At 33.4% G+C, this 22,336-nt stretch overlaps 8 protein-coding genes and 1 non-coding gene across 9 annotated transcripts; 4 read left to right on the forward strand and 5 right to left on the reverse strand.

The window, feature by feature from the left end:
- Positions 1 to 90: 90 nt before the first annotated feature.
- PPL_01157 (uncharacterized protein) lies at positions 91 to 2,454 on the reverse strand (the record flags this gene model as incomplete). The annotated part of the gene is made up of 4 exons (XM_020572173.1): positions 91 to 1,059; positions 1,228 to 1,905; positions 2,001 to 2,098; positions 2,127 to 2,454. 4 exons carry the CDS (start codon positions 2,452 to 2,454, stop codon positions 91 to 93), a joined length of 2,073 nt encoding a protein of 690 aa, XP_020438031.1.
- A 486-nt stretch (positions 2,455 to 2,940) lies between these two features.
- On the forward strand, positions 2,941 to 6,382 carry PPL_01158 (vacuolar protein sorting-associated protein 51 homolog; the record flags this gene model as incomplete). The annotated part of the gene is made up of 9 exons (XM_020572174.1): positions 2,941 to 3,708; positions 3,819 to 4,025; positions 4,127 to 4,266; positions 4,349 to 4,559; positions 4,663 to 4,968; positions 5,058 to 5,171; positions 5,230 to 6,099; positions 6,174 to 6,241; positions 6,355 to 6,382. 9 exons carry the CDS (start codon positions 2,941 to 2,943, stop codon positions 6,380 to 6,382), a joined length of 2,712 nt encoding a protein of 903 aa, XP_020438032.1.
- Positions 6,383 to 6,436: 54 nt separating this feature from the next.
- On the forward strand, positions 6,437 to 10,250 carry PPL_01159 (Cathepsin L precursor; the record flags this gene model as incomplete). The annotated part of the gene is made up of 10 exons (XM_020572175.1): positions 6,437 to 6,647; positions 6,690 to 7,061; positions 7,188 to 7,354; positions 7,993 to 8,884; positions 8,912 to 9,312; positions 9,379 to 9,416; positions 9,495 to 9,525; positions 9,641 to 9,677; positions 9,829 to 9,886; positions 10,082 to 10,250. 10 exons carry the CDS (start codon positions 6,437 to 6,439, stop codon positions 10,248 to 10,250), a joined length of 2,376 nt encoding a protein of 791 aa, XP_020438033.1.
- Positions 10,251 to 10,317: 67 nt separating this feature from the next.
- PPL_01160 (uncharacterized protein) lies at positions 10,318 to 11,565 on the reverse strand (the record flags this gene model as incomplete). Its single annotated transcript, XM_020572176.1, has 4 exons — positions 10,318 to 10,428; positions 11,069 to 11,161; positions 11,203 to 11,262; positions 11,524 to 11,565. 4 exons carry the CDS (start codon positions 11,563 to 11,565, stop codon positions 10,318 to 10,320), a joined length of 306 nt encoding a protein of 101 aa, XP_020438034.1.
- Positions 10,625 to 10,695, reverse strand: PPL_01161. Its single transcript has one exon. It is a non-coding gene; the product is annotated as a tRNA-Glu (tRNA).
- A 472-nt stretch (positions 11,566 to 12,037) lies between the features above and the next one.
- On the forward strand, positions 12,038 to 13,831 carry PPL_01162 (uncharacterized protein; the record flags this gene model as incomplete). The annotated part of the gene is made up of 1 exon (XM_020572177.1): positions 12,038 to 13,831. The coding sequence occupies one exon, from the start codon at positions 12,038 to 12,040 to the stop codon at positions 13,829 to 13,831; it is 1,794 nt and encodes a 597-aa protein (XP_020438035.1).
- Positions 13,832 to 13,885: 54 nt separating this feature from the next.
- PPL_01163 (uncharacterized protein) lies at positions 13,886 to 18,118 on the reverse strand (the record flags this gene model as incomplete). The annotated part of the gene is made up of 3 exons (XM_020572178.1): positions 13,886 to 14,893; positions 14,962 to 15,949; positions 16,038 to 18,118. 3 exons carry the CDS (start codon positions 18,116 to 18,118, stop codon positions 13,886 to 13,888), a joined length of 4,077 nt encoding a protein of 1,358 aa, XP_020438036.1.
- Positions 18,119 to 18,725: 607 nt separating this feature from the next.
- Positions 18,726 to 20,892, forward strand: asnS2 (asparagine--tRNA ligase; the record flags this gene model as incomplete). The annotated part of the gene is made up of 4 exons (XM_020572179.1): positions 18,726 to 18,791; positions 19,234 to 20,201; positions 20,286 to 20,603; positions 20,688 to 20,892. The coding sequence occupies 4 exons, from the start codon at positions 18,726 to 18,728 to the stop codon at positions 20,890 to 20,892; spliced, it is 1,557 nt and encodes a 518-aa protein (XP_020438037.1).
- Positions 20,893 to 20,994: 102 nt separating this feature from the next.
- Positions 20,995 to 22,301, reverse strand: PPL_01165 (uncharacterized protein; the record flags this gene model as incomplete). The annotated part of the gene is made up of 4 exons (XM_020572180.1): positions 20,995 to 21,224; positions 21,296 to 21,465; positions 21,541 to 21,793; positions 22,088 to 22,301. 4 exons carry the CDS (start codon positions 22,299 to 22,301, stop codon positions 20,995 to 20,997), a joined length of 867 nt encoding a protein of 288 aa, XP_020438038.1.
- Between the last annotated feature and the right edge of the window lie 35 nt (positions 22,302 to 22,336).

The raw sequence follows: 22,336 nt of genomic DNA on the forward strand, positions 1-22,336 counted from the left end.
GTTTGAACAAGTTCAAGTTAATTTGGATTTATTAAATTAAATAAATTGGATTGACAAATATTTATTTTTCTTAAGAAAAAAACATGTTTATTATTGTAATAGTTTATTTTTATGTGGTGATCCTGCTAGCCATTGTTTGAAGGTAATAGGCTGTCTATTACAAACGGCCTGTACAACCTCTGGAAAGATCTCTAGCTTGTGTTTATATGTACCTTTCTCCTTGGTGTCGAGCAAGCCTTTGAACATATCGGCGACCGATTTCATATATTCAATGTAACCTTGGTCATTGTCAGGATTTGCCATTGGTGAGAGTGCAAGTGTAAGGAAGTCACTCGGTGTTTTCGAGACTGCCACTATGGTTTTGTTACATACTTCACTGGCATCGATTGCCATCTTATTTAGCGAGATTGCCTCCACTGACAATTCGTAGATCTTTGAGTTGTGTTGTTCTGGACGGAGCAATACTCTTGCTGCTACTGCCGCGATATCTTCACGCGCGATCCATCCACAATTCAAATTGGTTGGTATGAAATAACTGATGTTTCCAGCTGGCGATATTACACCGTTATATCCATCGAAATTGATTCTCAACAAAGTATAGTTGATTCTATCTTTATGTAGTGACTGCAAGTATTGTTCGACCTGGCGATTCCAAAGTTCATGTCGTGGCAGTTCTTCGTCTGGCAACTCGGAATGATGTATTCCTGTATGTAGTATATGTTGAATACCCAACTCCAATGCCATATCGATCCATTGTTTTCTGCATTCTAAAAGTTTCGATGTGAATGGAGTGAGCAAGAAGAGTGTATTGACACCGGTCATAGAAGCACGAATAGAATCGAAATCCTCCCAAGCAACTAAAACAGGCTTAACAAAGCTATTCTCAGCGTGAGTCTTCACACCTATTTCCAACTGTGCAGCAGTATGATAGCCAGCTCTGATTTCAACATTCCACTCGTCTTTATTCTCCTTTACAATAGCAATTAGTTCATTGATAATGAAAGCACCAACTAAACCAATAGCATCACTAATTAATATAATATTTCTATTATTCTCCATCTTTTATTATCTAAATATATAAATAATTTAATATATAAATTTTATTGATTGATTGCACTGTTTACAAAAAAATTAATTAAATATTTTCATAAATATCTGATTTCGGAAATTGCCGATTGTTCCCACTGTTTTTTTTCGGTAATGATATTTTTAAAGATTCACAGATACATTCGAAACGTAGGTGACTTTTACATTCATTGACTCCCATATCTTTCTTTTTAATTTTGATTGTCTTGACATTGTCTTTTCCATCCATTTATCAATTATTGGTTTAATTAAATTATCATTATCATTATTATTGTTGTTATTATCAGTAGTAGTTGTTGTTGTTGTGTTTGTATTTGTAGTTGTAGTTGTTGTTGTTGTTGTTGTTGTTGTTTCACTGCCTATCGATCTTAGGAGTATTGATGGTACAGTAAAACTTTGTATTCTCTTTAAATTTTGCATTGATGATAGATTTTGAAAGTCTTTAAGTGGTTGATCGACTTGTACTTCATAGCGAGTGAGTTCAGTCATAGTTATACAGTTTGAATTCCATTTTGAGAGAGTCTCTTGAGTTTGAGGTGACGATATCTTTGAACAACCACATTCTGCACTGTTGCAATAGATAACTGGGTAATTACATAGCCAACCACTTAAAACAGGTGGATATATCTTTTTAAATATTGTTCCTACTGATTCAGTAGGTGATTCATCAAGCACCATCGACGACGACGACGATGATGATGATGATTTAAACCAATCCGAGATCATTTCACTTGGGATATCATCCTTTTTAAGTCTAACAATGATCTCTGATGCCAATGATTTTAAACAATCTTTATGATATTGAATATCTTTACAAATCTAACAAATAAAATATTTTCTTCTTGTTAATATACATAGATTTGATTTATTATAGTTCTATTCTAATATTGTTAACATAGATGTTAGAAACTTACGATTGGATTACTTAGACATGGAGATACATCTACAAATGTATAGGATGAAAAGTTTGATTCAATATCATATTCAAGTCTACTTATAAACTCTGGTTTGTCTATCAAGAAGAATTGAAATTCATTTACGACCAACAATGATAGATTCTTTAATATCTCTGGTATCTTTGGCTACATTTGAATTTGAATTAGATTTTACATTATATATTTTTTTATTCTTATTAATATTTACTTTGAACGCTTTTATGAACTTTGCTAAATCATTAAACTCTGGTACAGAGTAATCTATTAGATAACAATCTCTCATTCCCGAATTTAACTGTACTATATCATGAAAGAATTGTATCCAACTGTGAGTCAACTGACGTGGAACACCACCAACAGGAAATATCTGTTTAAATTCCTTATAATCTTTTGATAGTAAAATAGGTAAAATACCTTCTAATTTATATTTCATGATTTGTGTTATTACAATTTAATAAATGAATAGTCGAGTGAGCAAATATATTTTAAAAACGAACGAAACGATCATAATATTTTTGATTTTTTACAACTCAACTAATAAGCTAATAAGATGTATTGTAATCAATATTTTTTTTGATATTTTAATCAATGTTATATTATATATTTCCTAAATAAATACATATTTAAAAGAGATTCCCATCTGTTCACACCTGATAAATCTTAATACTATAACATTACCAGCTGGTGTCTGTTAAATTAGAGGGTTAAGGAAAAAAAAAAAAGTTTGAAAAATCAAAAAAAAAAAAAACTAAAATCATTTGAACTAAAGATTTTAATATTAGTGGACATTGATTGTGTTTTATGAGGTTATTTTTTTAATTATTATTATTTATTATAGATATTTTTTAAAACATAGATAGGATATATATATATATATATATATATAGAATAATAAACACTAATTAGCTTTAGATATTAAATGTCAGCAGCAAATCAATTGTCAGATGAGAAACTCATTCAATTCTTTTATGCGAATTGGAAGTTATCTCAACAGGATTTCTGTAAGAGCTATGGAGAGGATCCACAGGCACTAGCACGCTTCTTGAATAGACAGCCAGATCAGTCGAGTGAGCGTGTTAGAACTTCACTCAAAAAGTATTGGGAGAAATATCAGATGTCATTCACCGATCATCTCGATGAGGATGAATCAGGTGGTGGCGGTAGTGGAAGTGGTAGTGGTGGTGTTGACCAACAGCAACAACAACAACAATATACGGCACCTTCAACACCGGGCGGTGGAAAACGTTCACTTCGTAACCTGCTACAGAATTACTACGGACCGGGGATTGGTGATGGCTCCGATGGCAACGGTGGAAGTGGCGTGCTCTCGAACGACCCACTCGATATCGATAGTCCGAGCTTCGATCTCAAAGCATACTTTGAGAACACCATTAAGAAATCGACACTACAACAGCTGGTTGCCAAAGACAACGATATGGTCAGTGAGATCCGTACGTTGGACGGTGACATGAAGACGCTGGTCTACGACAACTACACCAAGTTTATCAACGCCACCGATATTATCAAGAAGATGAAGAACAACGTTGAGAACATGGAGGAAGGTATGCAGTTGCTATCAAAGAACATGGAACTGATCACCACTTGTTCCGACAAGATCAACTCTACTCTAAGTGTAAGACGTGAGAAGATTGATCAATTAAGTGGATTACATAAGTTATTACAAAAAGTAAGTTTTAAGTTATTGTTTAGATCTATAATCTTTAAAAATAAGATAGTTATTAACAACATTGTACATATATATATATATATGTTTTTGTTTTATAATAATCATTAAAGTTACAATACTTAACAGCATTACCATCAAGATTGAATCATTGTGTAGAGATGCAAGCATATTCACAAGCAGTTAAATATTATAATAGTAACAATGGTATCTTGAAGCAATACAGTCATATTCCATCATTCCAAAACATTCAAACTGAATGTGATAATATCATTAATCAAATGAAATTGAAACTACATGAAAAGATAACAAATATCGAGGTATGATATGATATGATTAGATTATTCAATTAATTAATACTTAGTTTAAAAGCTTATAAGGTTAACCTAATCATATTTTTTTTCAATTAAATCTATTATAGACACAACAAACAGAAGTTGCAGAAGCAGCAGAAATGTTATTAGAGTTGTTAGATCCAATCGATACCGTTAGATCTGCATATCTACAGGGTCGTAAACAACATACTTTTGCATTATTAAAGCATATCGAAAAGAAAGAATTGTATGTGTGCCATAATTTTACTATCTTTATTATTAATTATTGTAATTGACCAAATATTAATACTCTCAATAATAATCTACAGTACTGATGTAGTTGAATGTATTAAGGAATTAAACAAGATATTCTTGTCAGAGTTTTCATATAATCATGAATCCTATACCTCTTTGTTTGTCAATAGATTCGATGGTGTTCATTCATCAAAGAAAGAAATGATGGTATCGAAACAGCACTTGGAAGAATTCTCAAAGGATTTGTTTAACAGATATCTTGCTGTTGCGAAATTAAAGTTGGCAGTAAGTTTTTAGTTAATAGTAATAATAATAATAAGCTTTAGATATTAATATTCATATAACCGCCGCTATTATTATTACTATTATTATTATTATTCATTTTTAGATATTTAAGAGTCCAGATGAAAAGATTAAAGGTCTTGAAGTATTATGTATCGATGTAGCAAAGATTCAGAAGCAACTCGCAGATATATCATCGGTTGACGATATTATCAACTCTACTGTTTACGATCAGATTGCATACTACTTTGACAATCTTCAAAAGACTATCAAGGAGCATATCAGCACCATGAATGCAACTCTTATCAACAAGTCCTCTGCTATTCTCGAAGGTAACTCACTTGCGGAACTCTCTGAAAAGACTGCCAAGGAAATAGTCAGTGACATTCTACAACTCTTTAAAAATCTTAGAGTAAGTTAATATTAATTATTATTAACTTTACAATTGAATTGAATCAACTAACAAATATATATATATATATATATAATAACAAAATGTAGCCATTCTTTTTACCAACTGAGACATCATTCCTTACACGTCACTTTAGTACCATTTTCACAAAGATACAAGTGAATCTACAAAACTTTTTCTTATTCTTGAATATTCATTTCTTAGTATGTATTATTATATTATTAACTTGTATGATATTTATTAACAAAAAATTGTTTGTAGGATTACTTGGATATCATTATAAAGACATCAAATAAAGAACAATATGGAAGTAGATTCTTGTTGGCTTTGGCAAGTGTTTGTTTGTATTTGGAGAGCAAAGGTATCAATCAGGTGGTTCAATCGATGAATGAGTTTATCAATACCGTTAAGCAAGGAATGCATTCATCGGCAGCTGCTCACCACGATATTTTCAGTATTAATACACCGGATCTTGCCAAGCGTTTGAAGGAAGCCGCTCAACGTATTCTCACTGTCTACACCAAGATGCAGAGTAAGAGCATCGAGAAGATTCTCCGTGTCGGTTTGGATTCCACTCCCAATTGGTTGGCACTCAAAGAACCGAGAGATGTCAGACAGGTCAACGATATCCTACTGGATGAACTCCAAAAGATTGGTGCCGAGATTGGCAAGCTCTTGCCAGTGACCAACCAACAGCTCACCACTCCAACCATGTCCAGAGTCGGCGGTGGACACTCTCGTTCAATGAGTGGAAGTGGCAACAGCAATGTATCGGTCAACAACAACAACAGTGACGCTATGAGAAGAAATCAGTCCAATGCAAATCTACCATCCAACTCTAACAATCTATTCGATAAGCGTTTCGATATCTATGCACCGGTCGACTTTTATGTCAACTCTATCCTTGTGGGCATCGTTAAACTCTCTCTCAAATCATACATTGAATGTTTGCGTACCAAGACTTTCGGAACCAACGGATATCACCAGATTCAAGTGGACCTTAGATTCCTCAAGTTGTACTTTACCGATATGTTTGGAACTCAGCAATCTATCGATTCCCTCATTCAAGAGGCTGACAATACCGTAGCCGATAGATGTTCATCGGTCGACCCAATTCCACTTGAAGATAGTGTATGTATAGTTTTAACACATTTCAAATGATCAAACAACTTTAATTCTAATTATATATTTTTATTTATTAAAAGATTATGAAAATGCTCTGTGAAAACAAACTAAAGAGTAGAAAGGAAGAAGAAAGAAATAAATCAACAATGTAAAGAGTGAATGATAACAATAGTTAATCATGGTATTGGCACTCTTTATTGACATTTGTAATAAATAATAAAAATTTGATGATGTAAGAAAGAAATTTGTTTTTTTTTTAAGGATTAATATGATTAGTGTTGACAATTAATTTTTCAATGGGTGGTCGATTATCACCGGTGAAAATATTCTCAAACCACTTGAAATGACAACATCCAACTACACAGAGATTCAAGATAATTTAGCTCGTGGAATCTTTCAATTTTCGAATGGCAGCTATATAGAATCACCGGTTCTACCGATAGGATGGTGTGCATCTGCCGGTGGATTGTTTACTACCGGTCGTGACATGTCGAAATTCATGATATTCCTGCTCAATTCGCTGTACAGTAACAGCAACAACTATGTGAATGGCAGTCAGTACTATAACATTCTTGATCCATCTACGTTAAACTAAGCACAAGAAGCAATTGCTTTGATTCAAGATGGTTCATCGGCGTATGGCACTCCATTCGAGATGTACTACAAACAAGACAATCAGATATGGTCAAAGAACAAACTAGGCATTCAAAGTGGCTACACCGTCAACATGGCACCATTCCAAATCGGTCTGTTCTTTGGCGCCACTCTCAATATTGACTCTGAAGATGTATTCACCAGTGACGCCGTTGATATTCTACTGCCTGTTTATCAAAAGCTACTATTAAACAATTCTCTGTCACATAATAATAACGACAACAAAAATAAGCATAAGCATAACAAAGAAAAAGATAGAGCAAGTACAAGCTCAAAGATGTCATATATGGGATTATATAAAGATAGTAGTACAGGTATAGAATGTAGAATTGGAATGTATAAGAATCAACTTACTCTGCAATTCTCTGGCTCATTTTATAGTGTCAATGAATTCTGACTGTCGCTACCACTGATACAAAGAATATTGCTCATTGATACAGATACAATATGTAAAACTATTGAAATCGATTCATACAACAATGAACTCATCTACTTCACCACCGACACCAACAACCCTACTCGTTGCAACACCATACTGATAGCAGGACAGACTTTACAACTCATTACTGAAGATCCAGACTACATCACTGACAGAAATAAGATTGACGTAATAAATGCTGTGACTATTACAGATTCTCAAGATAGGCTAAGGGTGAAGATATTAATAAAGTACTGGAGATGATACTAAGCGATTTGTTGCATTTTAATTCGGTGTTGTGATATTCATTGTAATTGTGCTTGTGTTTGTTGTGATTGACCTTGTTGATGCACGATATATATTTAAAACAAATGGAGCTCTGCACTGTTACCACTAATTTGGATTTGGATATGTTTTTTTTTTTTGGAGATCATTTTCAAAGTTTTTGGAAAATTTTTTTTGTTAACAAAAAAAAACAAAACTGGCTCTAGTTTGTAACAAACAATCGAATAAAACCACCTGATCACATTAACCCCACTAATTTGCAATTTTTACATTTTTTTTAAAATTAATACGCAGGTGAAATTGGGAAGGAGCCAGATTTATTTTGAATTAATTAATTAATAATACTTTGGATATTTTTAGATCTATAAGTAGATCACTCGTTGAAAAAAATCTCCCTCTTCGACACAAACAAAACATCACATATTCTCCGAAACAAACATTAATAATCATTTTAACGAAGGAAATCATGCACCATTTGAAATCTATCGAATATTTAAGGTTGTCAATCTTTGTTCCTTTATCATTCATTTTATTTATCTTAGTGTTTCTCTCAAATCATAACGATGAAAATTAATTATCTATATCTATTATTTATCTTTTCACTTTTGTTGTTGACTTTGTCAGCTTCACAATTGGAGAATAATGAATTATTATCAATTACATTGACTCTTTCACCAACAACATCAGCATCGACATCATCACAACCAACTTCATCTTCGACTTCAACTTCCTCGACAACTACTACCAGCACCACTGGTACAACAACAACTTCACCAATATCAACAGGTATTTCAACATTACCAGCAACAACAATAAGTTCAACAACATCAAGTAATTTGGAATATCAACAACAATTCACAGACTGGATGATCCAAAACAATAAATCATACACAAACAATGAATTCTTGACAAGATTCAATATTTTTGTTGATAATCTGCTTTATGTAAATCAATTTAATTCGTTGACTGGAAATGATACTGACGCCATGAAGTTGGGAATGAATGTATTTGCTGATTTGACACTCGATGAATTCACCAACATATTCCTTGTGAAAGATTTATCAAATTTCTCATTAAATTCAAACACAACCACTTCTACAAGTACATCAACTTCGAGTACATCTTCAACAACAACAACAGGAGGTGGATTATTAGGAGGATTACTAACATTAACAATTGGTACTGGAGGATCTACATCTGGTGGTGGTGGATTGTTAGGTGGTCTTTTAACAGGTTCATCTCAACCATCAAAATCATCTCTCAGAACTTTAATGGACACCACTGTAGATTGGAGATATGATCTATCAGGAGTTAAAAATCAAGGATATTGTGGAAGTTGTTATGCATTTGCATCGTTAGCTCCACTTGAAGCTTTTTTAACAAGAAGAGGTCAAAGAGTATCTCTATCAGAACAAGAAATTGTTGACTGTTCAAGTATGTTGCTTTGTTTTTTTTGATTAGAAAATTTATATAATTTATTTACTTATCAGAAATATATAGCAAGCTATGGAAATCATGGTTGTAAAGGAGGTTGGATGACAGGTGTTTATGATTATATTATCAATGCGGGGGGTGTAAGTTCAGAATCATCATATCCATACAAAGATGCTGTTCAAAAATGTAGACCTGTTGGAGATAAATATGCAAGAGTGGCTAAATATATTTCAGTAACCAATCGAGCATTAATGGAAATTGTAATAAAAGACTTAGGACCAGTTGCTGTTGCTTTACAGGCCGGTGTAAGATCATTCCAAATGTACAGTGGTGGTATATATAATGATCCAGCTTGTGGAGCAGGTCAAATAGATCATGCAGTTGCACTTGTTGGTTATGGAGAAGAAAACGGAATGGAATATTATATTGTATGTATTGTCAAATTTATCAAACAATTATCTTTAATTAACAATTGTTCACTAAAATCTCAATAGATGAGAAATAGTTGGGGTTCTGGATGGGGAGAAGCAGGGTAAGTCTTATATTAAATCAAATATCTATCAAGAAATTTCTTTTATTTTCAATTTACTAAAAATAACAATTTATTTAGATATATGAGATTGGTGCGATCAACAAAGCATGTCAATAACTATGGATACGTCCCAACATTAATATATCGATAGACTTGCTAAAGTAATTGATTTACAAACATTGATATATTTAAATAAATTAAAACAAGTTTTTTTTTCAAAATAGATTATGCAATCAGAGAAAAAATATGCACAACAAATTTGTAGATAATTTTTTCATATTTTTGTTATCAAGATATCTGGCTATTATAATTATATATAATCGTTCCTCATTAGTTATTAGTCTTAAATTTACGATCATATCAGTTAATATATCAAACTTCACTAGTTATACGATCCTTTCACAATTCTTAGCAATAGATAATATCGGTGCTAAAGTAGCTAAATTCTACAAAACAAAGCATAAATATACGTATGCTACCTCACTCGGTTCAAGCAATTGATTAAGCTCAACACCCTCTATGTTAGACTTTGTTTTCCTAACTCCAAGTAAATAACTACAGCCACCAGAGACAAACTACACGACTTGTTTCAAATTGTCTACAAAGATAGTGCGTTAACCGCCAAGAAAAACAGTGTCACATAAATAAAAATTTAACTTTATCAGAGTCTCGACGCTTGCCTCTAAAGACTGTCTCGAAGCTGTAGCAAAAGAGTTCGATGAAGGTATCGAGAGAATGTTCGGTCACACCCCTCTTCACTTCAGTCATAGCTCAACCAAGTTAGTGAAAAACGATGTCAACAAACCTATCTGGAAAACGTCGTCGTGGTACTAGTTTCCCAATGACAAAATCTTCAAAGACATCGATGCCAAAGATGAGAAATCAGGTTTTAAGTGCACACTCATACCGTACAAACCACCCCTGTTAAACCTGCACCAGCTACTGTCAATGCTCTGAAACCAAACTCTGCTGTCGCAAAGACTGACTCCACTGCTGCGCCTTCTCCTACTCTCTTTGTTCTCACGATTGAGTGTTTGGCGAGAGCAATCATCGCCGACTCTCATATTGTTGGTCTACCTTGTTCTGCTCCAATCAAACTTGAGCAAAAGAGATTCCTCAACTATTACTGGAGGCCTGTACAGTTTCCATTTTTTTTTCTTCCCTTACCGCATGCGGTAAAAATTTATTTTAACTCAAAAATAAAGAACCTCCCTATCCGGGAATCGAACCCGGGGTTTCAGTGTGAAAGACTAATGTGTTACCACTACACCAATAAGGAATTTGGTTGAAATTAAATAAACAAAATAATTTTTATTAACACTAACATTTTCATAAAATGGATCATATACAAATTCACAGGGGAAACTCTGGACAGTCCAACGAACTCCAAAATTACAAGCAAAAACGGCCCCACCGAAACGTAATAGCTATCAGTCTGGATTCTCCACTGTAAAATCGCACACAACTCTCCCAAAACACCCACCACCTTCTATCGCGCAACAACCAACAACATTAACATTCTAGCTAAACTAGAATACCACAGACTAATCAGAAAATCAACACAAGACTTAGTTTGAAACATCTCAAACATTCAAGCATATCAATCCAAATGGCTTAAGTAGCTAGATGACTTCAAACTCATCTGGAACTACCAAACCTGGAACTTCCCAACGCCGTCCCACCTCACTAGCCAATAAACGAATAACAATAAAATCCATTAAAGTATTCTTCAAGATATCAGAATACTTTAAAATAAAAAAGGTTGTTGGACTTAAGGCATTTCAACCAAAGCAGGATCCAATGGTAGTGCTAACTGCTGATAGGCTGCCTTGGCTGAACTTTGGCCCTATTTCAATAGAAAATATACTCCGATATTAGGATAATTATACCCATAGGTAATAATAGAGAAATTTTTCTACTGTAATAAAGTTTGCAAAGTTTCTCTGAAAATTAATAGGTACCTGATCAGGAACAATAGGAAGTCGAATTGGATTGGGAATTTCTTTGGATGGAGACAGCACAGCTGTGAAAATAATACTAAAAAACGACAAATATCTAGCCTGTTGGCTTCGGGACAAGTTTGATCTAAGATTAATCACTATCACACCACTCTCATCCATGATTTGTCGATTTCATTGAACTCCTCCATTTGGTCGATTGTTAATAGAATTATAAGAAAGAAATATATAATATTTTTTAAAAAAACGAAAAAGAAAAATTTTATTTATTTATTTTTTAACAGATTTTTACAAAAATGTCACTTATCTTTATTAAAATGATTATTATTTTGTACCTAAAGTTGATTAAAATAAAACATTTAATACAGATTAAATTTGGATAGATAAGCTTACTTATATACTATTGTTAAAATCTAATTTAATTTTTGCTATTCTTTATTTCTGCATCCAAACTTAATCCTTTTTTTTTATAATCCCCCCTTAAGATAAATAGATAAATTGTTTTTTTGATGATCATCTCTTCCTTTTTTATATTTTTCACTAAAGATGAATAAATCATTGTTTTTATCACTTTTTAACAATATTTATATAAATAAAATAATATTTCAACAAGTTTCTCATATACATCAACATTTGAAACTTAATATCTTTAAATATGAACAAATGTTGCAATCTACAAAGGTGATGGCAGGCAATCATCAGTTGAATCTTTTGAAGCAATATTTCCAAAGCCACTCACCCTACCGTTTCTATTCCTCATCGGGCAGAGCTACTTTTATAAATGCAATACAAGTCGGTAGTTTAGAGATTGTAATATATTTGGTGGAAGAACTTCGTATGTTGTCGGAAGGTATCTATAAATGGCTTGGTGATAACGACTATATGTACTTTGCATCAAGATATGGTCGCTTTGATATCATCCAGTATCTAGAGTTATCACCAGTGCAGTGGAATTTTGCCAAGGCATTTGCAATATCGCCACGATCTGGTAACATGGATATAGTGAAATACTTTGGCCAAAAACATTGGAAGAATGAACCAGGAATAACTGAAAACTCAAGATATAATCCATTTGATAATGCAGCATTCATGGGAAGAATCGATATGATCGAATGGTTGATCGAGAACAAATCCGATTATCTATCATCAAGCTCAATGCTTCACTATGCAATCCAATCTGATCATCTACAAGTCATCCAATACTTGATCCAACACAACATCATATATTTCCAAACAATTTTCTTTGATTTCCAACTTGGATTCTATTGCTCAAAAATTTTAAACTATGCTGCCAAGTATAATAGATTCGAAATTCTAAGGTACCTTCATAATAATGGAGTTGGTGAATGTTCATCAGGTGCAATTGATTGTGCGGTAGACTCTAAAAACTTAGAGATGATACAGTGGTTCCACACAAACCGACCTGAAGTTAGATTTAAAGATGCTTTGGATAAGGCAGCGAAAAAAGGATATCTTGATATCGCTCAATGGATAAATAGGAACCGAACAGAGGGCTGTAAACTCCAGAAAACAATGGATAGTGTTGCAGAGATTGAAAACCTTGAAATGATAGGGTGGATTCATCAGAATCGTACAGAAGGTTGCTCACACAAGGCAATGGTGAAAGCTGCTACCAAAGGAAACCTCCAAATGGTTCGATGGATCCACTCAAATAGATCTGAAGGATGCACTTACGAAGCTCTAAACAATGCTGCTGCAAATGGTCATTTTGAAGTGGTACGATTTTTAAGTGAGAATAGAAGTGAAGGATGTACTGTGGCTGCAATGGACTATTCAAAAACGTTAGATATCACAAAGTACCTTCATGAAAATAGAACTGAAGGATGCTCTGCTGCCGCGTTAACGAATGCTGCAAGTAATGGCTCGTTAGATATCCTAAAGTTCCTTCATGAGAATAGAACAGAATCCTTTGATAAATCAGCATTTGACATGGCAGTTAAAAACAACCACTTGGATGTTGTGAAATTTCTATATGAAAACAGAACAGAAGGATGCAGTGATTTTGTGATGGACCTTGCAAGAAATCTCGATATGATAGAATATCTTCACTACAACCAAATTGGAAAATGTTCAGACGTAGTCATGAACAATGCAATTTTAGATAATAATCTGGACCTGGTTAAATTCCTTAGTGAAAACAGAACTGAAACATTCAAATTTTCAACTATAATTCAAGCTGTCAGAAAAGAACAAATTGAAATGGTCATCTATATACTTCAGAACAATCCGCAATGTTTAAATAGTAATTCTAAAGTTACAATGCTTACCGCATCCGCTGAAAATAATCATTATGAAATGTTTAAATGGTTGTTTAAACATTTGGATTACACTATCGAGGAAATCGCCAAAGTCAATGAAGATTTGTTCAGAAACAGCGAATTAATAATAGATCCAATCATATTAGAATATTTGAAAATAGAAATTTTAATCAAATAAATTATTTTTAAAAGTTTTTTTTTTTATTTATTTTTTTTTATTTTTTTAAAGATCTCAAAATAGATTGGCGAATCGTGAAGCTTGAGACTGTTGATCTTGTTGTTGCAAGAAAGTATTTACATATTGCGATGGAAGATTATTTGAGAGGAAGAATGCATTACTATTGTCCAAGATAGGCGAGGTTGGAATGTTGGATCTAGCGAAATGTTGATTCATTGGAGCTGAGGAGGGCATTCCAAGTTGATTGAGGTTGTTAATATTATTGTAGATATTACCATCATTCGAAACGTTTCTCTGAGTATTATTGTTGTTATTGTTGTTGGCTGTACCAAGATAGAAATTTGGAAGGTAACTACCATTGTTATTGTTGTTGCTGTTGTTGTTACTGTTATTCAGAGAATTATCCCAAGAACTACCATATCCATTCAGAGCATTATTGTTATTGCCAAGTTGATTACTATTGTATTGCATCTGTGGTGATTGTGGAGGTTGCGATAGATAATGGTTACCAGAGATAAAACTAAGTGAAGTTCCGTTGGGTGGGTGGACAGTTGTTGGTGGCGTTGTGGTTGTGATGGTAGTTGTGGTGGTAATGGTCTGTTGAGCACCATTGATTCCCATTGGGTATGTGCTTCTCTCGAAACCAGATTTGATATAATCGATTTGCTGATCGTGGAAGGCAATCGACTTTGATTTATACTGAGGCATCATGTAGGGATCAATCTTTGGACTGATAACATTGTTCATGATGTTGCCATTCTGCTTCAAGAAATACGCAGATGCAGATGACATTTCCTCATCATCGATATCAGATATATTCATTGATTTCGAAAACTTGTCCCCAATATCCAAAGAATTGGCCTGTGGCACATGAATATTATGTAGAATCGAATCGATATCATCGTCATTGTTGTCAATGTAATTGCTTTGGAAACCATTCAAGAAGCTATCGGTGGCATTCGATGGGAATAAAGGAAGACCACTCATCGGTGATGTCTTTGGTTGATTTCCATTGATTGAAGGTGACAACATTGGGAATTCACTTACAGGATTAAATATTTCCTATAAAAAAAAATAAAAGGTTAATATTAACTTGATCAATAAATGAATCAATACAAACGTTTACTTACAGGTTGGAAATTAAATGAAGTTTGTTGGATTGTAGGTGATGCTGGTGGTTTCAATAATTGATTTACTGATTGATTTGGTAGAACCATTGGGATGGGTGGTGTGTTTTGTAGATTAAGTCTTTGAATCATTGGTACAAAGTTTGGTGATTTTGGACTGAGTGTAGATTGTTTTAATTTGTTTGGTGTTGTTGGTGGCAGTGCTGATGGTGTTGGTGTTTGTTGACTTGGGATTTGTTGAACAGTCTGATTGAATTGGAACTGTGGTTGTTGTTGTTGTTGTTGATGTTGTTGAGGTTGAATGATTGTTGGTGGTGGTTGTAACTGTTGTACTTGAACTTGTTGAACCAATACCTGAGGTTGTTGGCCGACAACAATAGGTGTGGAAGGAATACTGGCTACAGACTGTTGTTGTTGTTGAGCTTGTTGAACTTGTTGCTGTTGAGCTTGTTGCTGTTGCTGAGCTGCTTGTTGTTGAGCTAGCTGCTGAGCTGCTTGTTGAGCTTGATGTTGAGCATCTGGGAGGATTACAAGTGCCTTGACAGCGGTGGTCTGTTGCTTCGATTGTTCAAGTGCCTTCTTATTTCTGTCGAGACGCTGTTGTTGTTTCTTCAGCTCTGCCTCACGGTTGGCTTGCTCTTGACGCTTCTTCTTCTCAGACTTTTCGTGAGCTTTGGGGTCAAGTTGTTTCTCGGCAGCCTTGGCTCTTTCTTCCTCACGCTTTCTGGCTTCGTCCTCCTTCTTCTTTTGTCTTTCACGTTGCTTCTCTTCCATTTTCTTTTGCTCTTCCAGCTTTTTCATTCGTAGCTCCTCTTCCTTTAACTTTTGCTTTCTCTCCTTCTCTTCCTTTTGTTTCTGTACCAATTCTTTCTGTTTCTCGATTCTCTCTTTCTTTGATCTTGCCTTTTGCTCTCTCAATAGTTTTTCTTTTCTTTCATTCTCTTCTTCCTCTTCCAACAAATGTTTTTGTCTTTCCAGTACTAATCTCTCTCTATCATGATAACAAAAAGAATATATTATTAAACAAAACAATTAGTTAAATTTACATGATGAATTTAGATGTTTCTTTTAAAACTTACTTATAAGCAGTTAATACTCTTTGTTCAAACATTTTAGAAGCGAAGACTTGGAACATTTTTCTACCTTCTTCCATTTGTTTCTCTTCATCATCTTCATCATCGTCGTCATCGTCTTCATCGTCTTCATCATCGTCATCTTCCTCATCATCATCGTCTTCATCGTCATCTTCCTCCTCTTCGTCATGAATCTCATATTCATCGCCTTTGATCTCTTCATTATCCTCATCCTCTTCATCATAGTCTTCGTCATCGTCCTCTTCATCATCATCATACTCTATATCTTCATCATCGTCGTTGGTATCTTCCGAGGAGTAACCATCGACATGCTGATGATGAATATGATTATGTTGCTGAGAGGTGTGTCCGTATACATGACCATGTTGATGTGCATGTTGTTGTTGTTGTTGATGATGATGGTGATGATGTTGATGGGAGTGTAACTGTTGCTGCTGCTGTTGTTGTTGCTGTTGCAGAGTATTGTTATTATTATTGCTATTAAGATGACTGTGACTCTGACCTAGAGTGTGATGACCATGACTCTGACCTAGAGTGTGATGATTATGAGTGGTTGTCGTTGACATTCCACCACTGTGGTGATGTCGCGTGGTTGTCGAAGTGTAGCTTCCGTTGATCATGTTGCCATTGTTCAGGTTTATGTTCATGCTGATGTGGTGCTTTCCACCGTGACCGGCATGACCATAAGCGCGTGTCTCCTCGATTCTAATGTTCATGTCATCCTCTGTCAGGATCGAAGGTGAATTGGAATCGTCAAAGATCTGCTCCGATATCTCCTCTCTTCTCACACGTCTCTCTGCCAGCTTCTCCATCAGTTCGATAAAGTGTTTACCTTCATTTTTCAGGAAATCCTCTTCCGATGATGAAGTGGAAGTAGTTCTAATGGTAGTGCCATTCTTTGACTTTATGATTTGCTTGTGAGTTGAAAAATGTATCGATGCCTTGGAGGTGGATCGAGCACCACCAAGGGTATCACTACTACTCAGATCCACCTTTAGTTGTTGATTAGGTGTTGTTGTTGTTGTTGTCAGTGGTGGTGCTTGTGCTGGTGCTGGTGAAGATAAAGTTTGTTGTTGTTGTTGTTGTTGTTGCTGTTGTTGAGGTGGTGAAGATGGTTGACCAACTTGTTGTTGTTGTTGTTGTTGCTGTTGTTGCGCTTGTTGTTGAAACTGTTGTGCTTGTTGTTGTGCTTGTTGTTGCTGACTATCTTTAAGATCGATTAAATAGGACACCTTATCGTTCATCTTTTCGTAGTACTTTAGCTTCTCGTAGTAGGAGTCGTAGAGCATCTCCAGTTCCTCTTCGATGACGACACGTCTTCGACCGCAGACACTACATGAACAAGTGTGTTTCTGTTGATCCTTCATCTTTTTCAGCAGTGATTCCTTCTCAAGACGCACTAACTCTCTACGTTCATCCTCAGTCAAACTGATCCAGAACTCACGTAACAACTGCTTGTCAACCTCTTGTGAACCAGTATTCATCTTTTTCTCTTTAGATTTTACTGATTGTTGTTGTTGTTGTTGTGCTGCAAAAGGTGGTGATTGTTTAATCTGCTGTTGTTGTTGCTGATTATTATTGTTACTATCGACATTGTTATTGATAGAAGGAGAGGTAGCAGAAGATCTCTTCTTTTTCTTCTTCTTTTTCTTTTCAATGTTACTATTATTAACAATATTAGAATGATCAACATCAAACTGTTGTTGCTGTTGTTGTTGTTGTTCGATGCTATTCTCATTTGATTGTTGTTGTTGTTGTTCAATATTGTTATTATCATCTAATTGATCAGCAACATCATCTTCCTCTTCCTCTTCTTCATCTTCGTCATCTTCAACATCATCTTCCTCCTCTTCTTCTTCATCGTCATGTTTGACTGATTTCAAAGTGTATGATGAAGATGAATTTGTAGAGTTTGTAGATTTCGTTGAGTTTCTAGATAACAACGATGAAGTGGATGGTTGTTTCAACGAGGTATTAGCAATCTGTTGCCACGTTGGTTGTTGATCTCCATCCACAACAGAGATGATCTCTTCCTCTTTATCTTCTATTTCCTGTATCTTTGGCATTTTATACACTATTTTCTTTTCAATCTACTTCTTCTTCTTCTTCTACTACAACTAACTAACTAACTACTAACTGACTAACTTCCAATCTATCTATATTCAATCTATCTATATCACTCTTTCTTTCTTTCTATCTATTTACTAATTGTATTTAGATCTAAAATATTAGTAACAATCATACACATATACAAAAATATATAAATAACAAGTTTGTTTTGTTTTGTTTTTTTTAAACATTCATTTACCTTTTTTTTTTTTTTTTTGTTTTTTTGCTATCAAAGAATGAATGGTGATTGATCGATTGAATACAAAAGTTTATATTTGCTTTTGTTTGGTTTTTGCTTTTCTCTTCCAACAATTATTAGCTTAATAATATATTTATTTGTATTATAGATTTAATTATAATAAAATAAAATGAAAACTTTTATTTCTTTCTCTCTTTACTTTTCTTTATTATTAAAATAAGTTTATTTTTATTGTTTTTTTTTTTTTTTTTTGAATTTTTTATTTTTTATTTTATTTTTTTTGAATTTTATTTTTTTTTGTTTTTGGTTGTTTTGATATGGGAATGAATGAAAATGTATTAATCTCTTTTAATATATTCCTTTAAATGATACTGTTAATAACAAATTTACAAAATAAAACTCAAGCCACTTCTGATTATCCCTCTTTTAATGTATATATTTATTTTTTCACCAACAACACCCTTTTGATTTTTGGTTGGTTGGGTGATGTGGTTTAGTTGAGTTGAGTAGTAGTTGTTGTTTTGTTACTCTCCGGAGTAGAAATAAATTAATTTTGAAAAATGAAAAAAAAAAAATAGAGATAAAAATAAAAACACACAATCACAATCACATCACAACCCAACACACCTGAAGTGTTATATTATATAATATATATTTGTTTATGAAAAAATATCATCAACAAACAAAAAAAAATAAAAAGGTATTATTTTATTTCTTTTTTTTTTTTTTTTTTTTTGAACATTCGTCTTGAAATTTTTTTTTTTTTTTTAGTGTGCCATCACACTGACACAATCGTGATTGAATTCTGATCAGATAATTGATTTCATGTTGATTTGAAATATTTATCAATAATTTTTATCAAAAACAAAGTAGAAGATGTTGAAGAATATTATAAAATATAATTCATCATCATCAGCAGCATCATCAATATTACAATCTAGTTTATATCGATCTAACAACAGTTGTATTGGGCTGTTAACACCAAAGAGATACTACCAATGGCCACAGACAATCAAAGAGATAAAGTCGGCTAACGAGGAGAAATCATCGATAAAGACAAGAGGTTGGGTAAAGAGTTTTCGTGCACAGAAAACGATTGGTTTTGTAGAGCTGAGCGATGGATCTACTGTGCAAGGCTTGCAGGTAATTGGTGATCCAGCGCAGCTCACGGGAATCACCAACGGTTGTTGCGTCGAAGTCTCGGGATCACTGACTCGCAGTCCTGGAAAGAGTCAGCAATTGGAGCTGAAGCTTGACCAGCCTGCACGTGTCATCGGTGCCAGTCCAGAGGACTACCCACTGCAGCCAAAACACCACTCCTTTGAATTTCTCAGAGAGATTGCTCACATTCGTCCGCGATCCAACACACTCGGTTCGATGATTCGCGTTAGAAATCAAGCGTCAAACTTGATTAATCAATATTTCCAGGAACGTCAATTCCAATTGGTTCACACACCCATCATCACAGCCTCCGATTGTGAAGGTGGTGGTGAACAATTTCAAGTAACAGTTCCATCAAATCAACAACAACAACAACAACAAAAACAACAGCAACAACAACAATCATCACATTTCTTTGGTGAACCAGCATTCTTGACGGTATCTGGACAATTGGAAGCAGAGATATTTGCATCTTCACACGGTCGTGTCTATACATTCGGACCAACATTTAGAGCAGAGAAATCCAACACAACAAGACATCTCTCTGAGTTTTGGATGGTTGAACCAGAGATGGCATTCATTAATCTCAATGATAACCTTTCAATTGCAGAGGATTTCATTAAGTACACTGTTAAGAATATACTTGAGAAATGTCCAGAGGAATTAGAATTCTTTAACAAGTAGGTTGATATGATATACAAACAAAACAAACAATTTATTGGAATAACTTTGACTGATAACTTTTCAATCATATCATTTATTAGGAGAATTGATACAAAACTCTTTGAAAGATTAAATTGTACACTTAATAATGAATTCATAAGATTACCATACACAGATGCAGTAAAGATATTAAACAACTCTTTTTCATCAAAGATAAAATGGGGAGACGATCTTCAGAGAGAGGATGAAAAGAACTTGATCACTCATTTCAATGGTGTACCAGTATTTGTCATCGATTGGCCAAAACAAATCAAACCATTCTATACACGTGAGAATGACGATCAAACAACAGTATCCAACATGGATCTATTGGTACCGGAAGTAGGTGAACTCATTGGTGGTAGTATAAGAGAAGAAAGGTAATTTTAAACAACATCTATCAAATATGTGATTTTGACAATTTTAGACTAACTCTTGTAAATTGATTGCAATCAATCATTTAGATATGAAAAATTGGTTCAACGAATTAAAGAATTGAAAATGGATGAGAATTCATACTCTTGGTATTTGGATTTAAGAAAGTATGGATCCGCTCCACACGGTGGATTTGGTCTTGGCTTTGAGAGATTCCTGCAATATGTAACCGGTTTACAAAATATCAGAGATGTCATTCCAATACCAAGACATCAGAACTATTGTAAATTTTAAATAAGAAGAAAGATAATCCACTGTTTAATATAGTTCACTTTTTAATTTATTCATACACTTTATAAATATTGCTCGATTGTTTTTTGTTTTTTTTTTTAATTATTATTTATCAATAATATTCTTCAGGAGATTATACTCCTCGTTGGTGAATGGAAACATATGATTCTCTTTTAAATCTTCAATGACACTGGTTCTCTCGAGTTGTTTCATTTGGTAGTTAAATTGTGACATGATATCGGTATACTTTCGCTTCGAAAAGAAATGTGGAAACTTTTCAAACATCATCCATAAAACTATTAATGAGATAGCTATTAAATGTAATTCAATTGTTTCTATTTCATTTTAAATTAAAATATTTAGTAAAAAATAAGCAAAAGATAAAGAATTATTTAGAAAAGGTTACCGGTTTGAAATTTTAAGATTATTGGTAAAATAATTTCAATGGACTCTTCTTGTAATTGTGAGAATAATTTATAATCAATATTTTCCACCAAATCCAATAACTGTTGGGACTCTAATCCCTCTTTATGATAGACATCCATAATTCTTTGATGATAAGTTAAACTACTAGGTCTTATTGTTTTTATTTTTTTAATAATCAATATATTGATTTGATTTTTTAACATTATAATAGATTTGATTACTTACATTGATAAAGGTTGTTCTTTTTTCTCAATATATTGAATGTTGTATACTTTATCATCTATTTTTCTCCTAATATTACTTTTGTTTTCAATATTTGATTTATCGGACTCTTGTTCTTCATCATCATATTGATGTTGTTGATCTTCAATGTTTGTCATGTTTTTATCTTTTGATTCGGCTCTACTTATTGACATTCGGTCAGGTAAGAGCTTTGAAGATCTATGATTGTCATTTTCAGATTTCGTTTGTTTCAGTACTGAATTCAAATTATTAAACGAAGTAATAATTTTTTTCATATTTTCATGATGCTATGTTGGTCGATTTAATGAATCAATAATAATGTGTTAGTAAGTAATTGATAACTCACCTTTCTTTTTTTTTTTTTTCTATCGATATAAAAATGTTTATACCTTTAAGTTCCATTGATAACATTGTTCTTGAAATTCAAATAACTTATTTATTTGAAGATGTATATCTTTTTAATAAGATTTTATTAATACTCAATAATCAAAATGAATAGATCAATATAATTCAAATTGTTTAAAGATACTTTGTAAATCAAGTTGTAACTCACTGATTTGCTGTAATGGGATATCTACAACTGTAGAAGAAGAAGATGATGTCGTCGTCATTTTTCTATCATTATTATTGTTACTTATCATATTATTGTTATTATTACTTTTATTTAACTTTGGTGGTGGTATTGTTGTATTTGATAAATCATTGTTGTTGTTACTATTCAATTTACCAATATTATTATTCATAGCTATTTATATATCTATTTAATCAATATAGTAAT

Source organism: Heterostelium album (genome assembly GCF_000004825.1).
Source record: "Heterostelium album PN500 unplaced genomic scaffold PPL_contig1, whole genome shotgun sequence".
In the NCBI taxonomy this organism is placed as follows: Eukaryota; Evosea; class Eumycetozoa; order Acytosteliales; family Acytosteliaceae; genus Heterostelium; species Heterostelium album.